At 31.3% G+C, this 9,148-nt stretch overlaps 1 protein-coding gene and 1 pseudogene across 1 annotated transcript; both read left to right on the top strand.

Moving 5' to 3' along the window:
- The first annotated feature begins 1,664 nt into the window (after positions 1–1,664).
- On the top strand, positions 1,665–2,419 carry LOC120161784 (protein SRC1). The gene is made up of 2 exons (XM_039171995.1): positions 1,665–2,055; positions 2,261–2,419. Exon 1 carries the CDS (start codon positions 1,743–1,745, stop codon positions 2,031–2,033), a length of 291 nt encoding a protein of 96 aa, XP_039027926.1. The 5' UTR covers positions 1,665–1,742; the 3' UTR covers positions 2,034–2,055; positions 2,261–2,419.
- A 2,563-nt stretch (positions 2,420–4,982) lies between these two features.
- LOC120161900 lies at positions 4,983–6,630 on the top strand (annotated as a pseudogene).
- Positions 6,631–9,148: the final 2,518 nt, after the last annotated feature.

The raw sequence follows: 9,148 nt of genomic DNA, 5'->3' as shown, positions 1-9,148 counted from the left end.
ATTAAAATGGTCACGGTAACACAAGATAACAACTCCTCTAACATATGTCGGCAAGTGAATACTGACGGTACACGTGTCTCGTCGAAGAGGGACCAACGTGTATGCGTATCTTTCTCATATGGGTCGAAAGTCACGGTTTTCAGTAAGGAAAAGCAGGTATACGTATAAATTCGAAAGTCAAGTGGGCCAATCGGGATGGGTGCATTTATTCTTTTTTGTGGGAACAGTAAGATTGATATATATATATATAATCAGTTTGATAGCATGATGACACGTGTTATATCCGCCTCATTTTCTGTCAAATCAATAGCCGTGTCAGATATTGGCCTCCATCCAAATGGTAGAATCTAACAATAGTAACATACATCAAGATCATACCAAAATAATAATTAAAGCATAATATAATTTATATTTTTTTTAACTGAGAAAATAGTTTCAAATTTATTACAATTGTTTTCTTTATATTTGAAAAGATAATTGATTCCTTAAAATTGAGAAAATTTCGCTTCCCTCTCACTAGCTAAAAATTATTTAAAAAAATTAATTCCTTAAACATTTTCCCCCTAAATAAAAATATCAATAAATTAAACTTAAATTATTCACTTTTTACTATTGATATATTACTGTATGTAAAAATTTTATATTAAATCCATAATTAAATTTTACACTCTCTTAACAATATTAGCTTTCAATCATTCCAAAATTAAATTATTAGTTCTTCATGTCAAGATTCAACTTTGTAGATATCAAAGTTAGGACCATTTTAGAGATTTTAATGGTCTTAGGACAAACATAAAATTAGATACCCAAAAAAATATTATAAATAAAATTGAATTATAGAATAAAAATAAAATAATTTACTTATAAATGAACTTTTACTATATTTAAAAAATATACAATAACTTCAAAATTCGAATAGAAAATATCAAAAAATTTATTGAACACTCAACTACTCACACAAAATAAGCATGATCCTATTTTAAGAGGTTATGGTTTGATTTCAATCACCTCAAATTTGTAAAAAGTAATAAAAAATTTTTGTTTAAATTGAATAAATAATTTAACAATACTACGTTAGTATTGTCGTTATTTTTTTAAGACATGTAATCAAAACATAAACAAAACCTAACATTATGTATAATTTTAAAAAATAATAATTCTATAAGTAAAACATAAATAAAGTAATGAATGAGTGTCTAAATAATCAATTTGCCATTTTAATTATATATGAACCTTCAAATTTTTGGACCTGTGTAAATGCTCTCCGATTCAAGTTGTTACTATTAATATATAATGTGATTTTAATAGTTAAAAAAGATTATTTTACTTTTTAGAGATAGTAAATTCAAATAATTATATTTATAGAACATATATATATATTATTAATAATTAAAATAAATCTAAATAAATAATATTTTATAATTGTCCCAAAATATTAAAAAAAGTTGTTACCGTTGATACATAATATGTCATGATCATTTAATAATAATTGTAATAGTACGTCGCAAACGACAAACTCAAAACACGTTCGATACGTCAAAAGGGTATTAAAGTAGTTTGATATGTGGACGCTGATAATCTTGAATAATGAAGAGATAATTAAAAGATTCTAGCGCCACTGACAAAGTGAACACTGAACTCATTGGCACTTATTTTGCCTACAAGTAGAAGCCAAACTCTTTCTCAAATTCAGAACAATCAAAGAATCGAAGGAGAAAAAGAAGAAGAAACAAGACCCAAAAATGTCGGGAATCATGCACAAGATCGGTGAAGCCCTTCACGTGGGAGGTGATCACAAGAAAGAGGAGGAGAAGCACAAGGGCGAGCACAAGGGCGAGCACAAGGGAGAGGCCGATCACGGCCACGACATGGGCGAGCACAAGGAAGGCATTGTTGATAAGATTAAGGACAAGATCCATGGCGATGGAAGTAAGGAACACGGTCACGATGGCGAGAAGAAGAAGAAGAAGGAGAAGGAGAAGAAGAAGCATGAAGATGGCCATGAAAGCAGCAGCAGCAGTGATAGTGATTAGATCTCCCACCATTATCGTCTCGGTATTCCCCTCCCTTATTTTTCCCTTTGAAAACGGATATATTTGATGTGTTGAAATCTTAATGGCCTTTGTATAAAATTAAATTTTAAATTACATGGTTGGATTTATTAAATTATGAGATTTTAATCATTTTATTTCAGTCAATTTATGTGGTACATTTTTAAGATCTAAAAAACCGATATAAATTTATTTATTGTGTGTTGCAGTTGCATGGGATGAAAGTGAAGGCTTGTCAAGATATTTGTATTTGCTATGCATTTGACTTTGTGAGGAAAAAAAAAGGAGAAAAATAAGTCTTATTTTATGCTTTATATTAAATTGGTATTGTGTGATGTATTTTGGCAGCCTGTGAATGAAATATGATATGAGAATGAAGTCCCTTTCTCTAAAGCTCCAAAAATTGTAAGCATGGTTTGGGCTTCACATGACGGCCCCGTTCATTTCTCATTTGACTTTCTATTATTGTCCATTTCCAGAAGGAGTTGGCCCAGCAACCTACTAAGGGAGTGAAGATGTGGTCCGACTCTAAGCCCAAAGCGTAATATGATATATGAACTTTTTTAGCTTATTAATAACGTATCATTCGAATTCAATTTTTTTAAAAAAATATTTTTTATCATTGAGGTTATTAAAGAGGTTAAAGTATAATTATAATTATAATTATAATAAGTACAATGATAAGATAATTAAAATTAAAATAATTTTTTAAAGCATGCTCAAATTGATAATCAATTTGTTGGGTGCAAAAATTATAATTTTGCTATAGAGATTGGAATAAAAGTAAAATTTTAAGGGGACCAGATGAACAATCTCTCTTTTTAAAAAGGATCTAAATAATAATAGACTCCAAATACATTTACTTAACAATTTTTAATATGAATGATTAACAATGACTTATTCGTATATGATAATTGTCAAATTTTATTTCATGAACCATTTTACCTAAAAAGTAACGTAATATACATTTGTATATATGAGATATTTAACGTATTGTTAAGGACATTTTGGAAGATCTATGAAATTAAGCAATGATGCTCAATAGTTCATTTTAATAGCTATATACGTGTTCCCCAGGAGAATATTATATATATACATATATATATATATTTGTAGTTTGTACTCTTATCAGCCTCGTAACGATTCCCTCTTTGTGATTTAATTGGAATTGATGCTCGCACACAATTTTGATTATAAAAGTAATTGAACGTTCATTATTAAATAAGTAAAAGTATTTAAAATAAATATTATTGTAATTACTTTTAGTTTACTTAAAAAATAATTTAACATTTAGCCCTTTGTTTTTATTCAAGATTAAAGGCATGATTAATAAAATTTTCAAATTTTTATTTAGAGAATATATATATTAAAAACTCCTCACATTCATTTCCTCTCGTTTACCCTAATTTGAGATAATTGAGAAATTAGAAAGAAATAAAGGGGATTAAGAACCTTTCCTTTATTTTATTTTTTTTGTAATTAATTTAAACCAAAATAAAAAAAAAAATTCAGGGATCTACACACGTAAGAATTCTATTGCCTATAAACATCGTGTAATCAAAATTAAATTTTTATTAATAGTATGAGGTTATTTGGGGAAATATTAGTTCAAAAAAACTTTTAGTCTATTAACAATGTGCACACATCTACAAACACAGTCGATTAAATTCAAATTTTGGAGAGAATAACATTGCTTTACACTGGAGTAACTCAATAAATTTAAAGTTAAATTTTGTAATTAATATATGTATTGTACGTAATTTAAGAATTTAGTGCCTATATTATATTTTGGAAATTTATATTCTTTATATATCTATATACTTAAAATTTTAATTTAAACTCAAATTGTATATGAAAATATGTACATTTTAATGGTTTATAATAGTAGAATAAAGAATTCAACAAAATCTATAATCTATAATTTATATATAATATATAAATATTAATAAAATTTGATTTAACAAAATTAATGAATATTATTTATGTCGATACCAAACTTTTAAAATTAAAATTATTTGAAAAATATATAAAAAATATATATGGATAAGGGACGGATACAGTTTAGGTACATACCGAGGAAGTCTCATGTTTAAGGGGTACAACTAAAATTAATTGTACACATAAGAGACTTTTGAGGACGTATCAAAGATTATATTTATGCGCGTACCAAGAGTTATTTTTAATATTTAAATAATAAAAAAAAAAAATATAGATGAATTAAAATATGATTTTATTTTTAAATTATGAAGTATTCTTCGTATCCGAAAATCTAATATACTAAATTTAGTGCCAAAACTCCATTGCTCTAATTTTGTTTTTAAAGTGCGTGTACAACCTATTTCGTCGTCGTGCATAGAAAGAAATTATAACACTTATTTCTTTATCCACTCATTTAGAAAAAATAAATTAAATTCAATTCATACTAAATATTTGGTTTACATCCACTATAATCTTCATCTCTTATGAAAGAATTCTAATCACCATAAATTTTTAATGAATATTTTTAATTTTTTATATATTTCAAAATTTATTTTATAACCATCATATACCTATCGCACATGCACTAAAATTTTAAAAAAGTGTCGTTTCTCGTCCGTATCCGTCTTAGTACCGTCACGGTAACATAGGATACACCCCCATAAAATATAGGGGAAGTAAAAGTGATACGCAGAAACGACAGTGAAATTTAACATTCTCCAACTGTGACTTGGGAGTTATACAACCAGAAGTGCCGAACAGAACCAAGTCTTCCATTGTTTTTAACACCCACCATTTGTCATTCTCTTATTAAAGCCGGCCATTCACGACCTTCCCTTTAAGTTCTTCGTTTCCTTTCTTAATGCTTCTTTCAGAGTTTTTCTCCATCCTCCTTCAAAACCCACCAACAAAACATCTTAACTTTTAATTTTAAGCATACAAGAAAGATCAAACAACCAAAATTGTTCATAAAAAAACATGGACAGGCTCATTAGTTTGGAACCTTCAAACCTTGTTGCAGTTCGTATTGAGCAAGGCCAGAAATGTTACGGCGAGCTTACTTTACGCAACGTTATGTACACCATGCCGGTGGCTTTCCGGTTACAGCCGGTGAACAAGGCCCGGTATACCGTCAAGCCTCAGTCGGGAATCATAGCGCCTCTTGGGACGTTAACACTGGAAATTGTTTATCACGTTCCTCCAGGTTCGTTTCTCCCGGATTCCTTCCCTTTCACCGACGATTCGTTCCTCCTCCACAGCGTGGTGGTTCCCGGTGCGGCGATCAAAGACTCTACGTCGGGTTCCGATACGGTTCCGAATGACTGGTTTACCACGAGGAAGAAGCAGGTGTTCATCGACAGTGGTATTAAGATCATGTTAGTTGGGTCCCCGGTTTTGGTTCAACTTGTGATGGATGGTTCCATGGATGAGCTTCGTGAGGTTTTTGAACGTAGCGACCCAACATGGAAGCCAGCTGATTCAGTTGACTCCCATGGTCAAAGCTTGCTTCATATTGCCATTGCTCAGAGTAGACCAGATATTGTTCAATTATTACTTGAGTTCGAGCCCGATATCGAGTTTCAAAGCCGGTCTGGTTCGACCCCACTTGAGGCTGCTTCGGGTTGCGGTGAAGAACTAATTGTTGAGCTTCTTTTGGCTCATAAGGCTAACCCGGACCGATCCGAGTCGTCGAGTCGGGGTCCGATTCATTTAGCCACCACTGGTGGATACTTTGAGGTTCTGAGGCTTCTTTTGCTCAAGGGGGCTAACGTTGATGCCCTCACAAAAGATGGTAACACCGCGTTGCACCTCGCGCTCAATAATAGAAGAAGAGATTGCACTCGTTTGCTATTGGCTAATGGTGCTGACACTGGTATTCGGAACACCCGAGACGGCGATACGGCGTTACACATCGCGGCCAGATTGGGGGACGAGCAGATGGTGAAGTTGTTACTTCAAAAGGGAGTGAACAAAGACATCCGGAACAAGACAGGGAAAACTGCGTACGATGTTGCTGCGGCACATGGTCACGTGAGACTGTTCGATGCACTTAAACTTGGTGACAACTTTTGTTTAGCTGCTCGAAAAGGTGAAGTGAGGGCCATCCAGAGGCTGATCGAGAACGGGGGCGGCGATTGACGGGAGAGATCAACATGGATGGACTGCGTTACATCGAGCATCGTTCAAAGGACGAACAGACGCCGTAAAGATACTAATCGAGAAAGGGATCGATATCGATTCGAGAGACGAAGATGGATACACGGCTTTGCATTGTGCGGTGGAATCAGGCCATGCTGAAGTGGTTGAATTGTTGGTAAAGAAAGGCGCGGATGTGGAATCAAGGACCAACAAAGGTGTTAAACCCCTGCAAATTGCGGATTCGTTACATTATGCAGGCATCAGCAGGATACTGATCCATGGCGGTGCAACGACAACCAGCAGCAAGCCACGAGTCGCCTCTATGCAGGTTTCGGCTCTGTTTGAAAATAGGAAAATCAGGAAAGAGATCGACAGTAAGTTGGCGCCGATGAAGCGGAGGCTATCAAAGGCGAGAGCCGTTCGCGGTAGCTTCGATAGATCATTGCCATTGGCAGTCATATAGGTAGTAGGGAGCTTAAATTGATTCATTTTGATGAAGAATTAAGTTTCAGAACTCATTACTCAGAAATATTCATTCCATAACCTGAATTTATACATAAAATCAATTTGAGTTTCCAAATGGAAATCGAGTGAAATTGTTGAGAATTTGCTTGTAAAATGCTCAGCAGTGGCATCTGAAATCTGTGTGCTGATCGAAAAAGGATTTCCTGATGTAAATTCAAGCAATAAAGTTGTATTTTTTTAAAGACCACAAAGGATTAAGGAATCAATGAAAGATTTATCTTTTATAAATCTCTCGCCAATGTGCACAAATATTGAAATTCTACGGGATATCTATTAGCTAATAGTATAATTATATATTTAAAAATATTTACTCAAAATCATATTATAATTATGATCGTATTTATATTCATGTATTTAAATTGTATTCATATTTTGTTGTATATAATATTCTATTTTAATTTTTGAAATTTCATATTCATCTTATGTAATTGTGTGATGCATAAATATTTATATATTTCTAGTGTTGACTGTGTTGTATTTAACAAACTTTCTTCAACTTATGTGATTGTTGATGCTCTTAGCTATAATCGCTAAAAATAACAAAAGGTACTGACAATTGGGTTAGTAAGATAGATTCGAAAACTTTCAACATCGACAATTTTTTTTCCAAATAAAATAATAATAGATTAATATAAAACATCTCGAAATTTATATAAAAATATACTATCATAATATAATGTACAAAATACAAATATAATAATTATTATGAAGTAACAGAACTATTGATAATTACCCATAAAGTTGTGCAACATGTGGAGTATCTTTTTTGTTTTTCCTTATAATGTTAAGTCGTTGTTGCTTGTGTAGGATCAACAAAGGATCCGAAGAGACGCCAAGCCTATTTGGAACTTGGATTTCTTTGGTTTTTTTGGTCAATTTGGATCTGTAGAAATGATATGTTATTTAGAAATTGTGGTGTTAGTGTGGATCGAATTTTTGACTATGCCATGCTCAGAACAGGTTCTTGGGTCAGGTTTAAATGGCCTCTGCTGTTTTCATCTGTCAATGATTTATTGAGATGTCCTAATCTTTTTGGTGGTGTTTTGATGAGGTAATAGTTGGATAGGGCTGGTTGGGTCGATCTTTAAGGCTGGGCGCTATTTTGCTTCATTTCCGTGTGCTAGCTTGCTGTTTAGGCGGCCTTCGGTGGTTGTGTTTGGGCTGCCTAGCTCCTGGAACCTGCTGCGTGCTTCTCTGATGTCTTTTGCCTGGTTTCTGTATGGTTTTCTGGAATTTAGTTGCTATTGAGCGCATTTGTTGTTGGAACTGGTGGGCTGGCTAGTCGGGTGTTGTATACCAGCTAATTTGTAATAGTATTATGTGGAATTCATTAACATGGTATAGAGAAGTTTTTTAATGAGGTCTATAGAATCTTATAAATATGTACAAAACTTCATTTAAAAAAAACAATTACCCATATTCCTAACCACAAGTTGAATGTTTTTCAATCTAAAGAAAGTAAAATTTAGGATAAACTACATGTTTAGTTTTTCAACCATCAATTCTATTTTATTTTGGTCATTTAATTATTTTTTAAATCATATTTAACGATACGTTTTGATTTTATTTTGGCTATCCACTGTTTAGAAAGTAATAAAACTTCCGAGTGACATTTTTTTGAAAATTTTCAAATGATGATGTAATATTATCTTATGAGATACATCACCATCACCGGTAATTTTTTAACGATGGGTGACTAACATAATATCAAAACTTAACATTTGATATGATTTTGAAACAAAAAAATACTTAGGAGACTAAAATAGAATAAAAGTGATAGTTGAGATACTACATGTATAATTTACCCTGAAATTAATGGGTAGGTGTTGGCAATTTACTTATACTCTAAACAAAAGAGAAATCAAAATCTGTTTTGTTGACATAATAACTATTGATTTTTAAAGTTTTAGAAATTATTATAAACAAAATTGGTTTTTAAAGTTTTAGAAATTATAAACAACTTAAATAATTATTAAATTTAATTATTAATTATTTTTATATGTTAAGATATATATTTTAATTTGATTATTTTATAAATTTATATTTTTACTAAAACAGTGATATTCCTCACTACAGTTGTAAAAAACATTGATACATGTATAACAAAAAAATATAAAAAGTATTTATAGAAATTTATCTTTTACTAAACAAATTGACATGAAATGTGATATTTAATTGTATTCAACAACTATTCTTTGTTTGATTTAGTCAATGACTTACCAACTAATACTGTTTTGGGTTATCATGCTATTTAGTTTGAAAAATTAATGTTGCGTATGAAAGTAGAGATGAAAAACAGTAGGTAGAATGATCTTTTCAGTCCCTTAATTTTTTTCAAGTCATTTTTGCCTTTAAATTTTTCTTTATTGTTTCGGTCTTCTAACTTTTATTTTTTATATCAAATTAACACAAATATAATGAAATAATAATTTTACTTTATTTTTATTAAAATTTTG

Source organism: Hibiscus syriacus, unplaced genomic scaffold, assembly GCF_006381635.1.
Source record: "Hibiscus syriacus cultivar Baekdansim isolate YM2019G1 unplaced genomic scaffold, ASM638163v2 tig00111402_pilon, whole genome shotgun sequence".
NCBI classification, from domain to species: Eukaryota; Viridiplantae; Streptophyta; class Magnoliopsida; order Malvales; family Malvaceae; genus Hibiscus; species Hibiscus syriacus.
The sequence above is the reverse complement of the archived record's forward strand: the minus strand, read 5'-3'. Positions and strand labels throughout refer to the sequence as shown.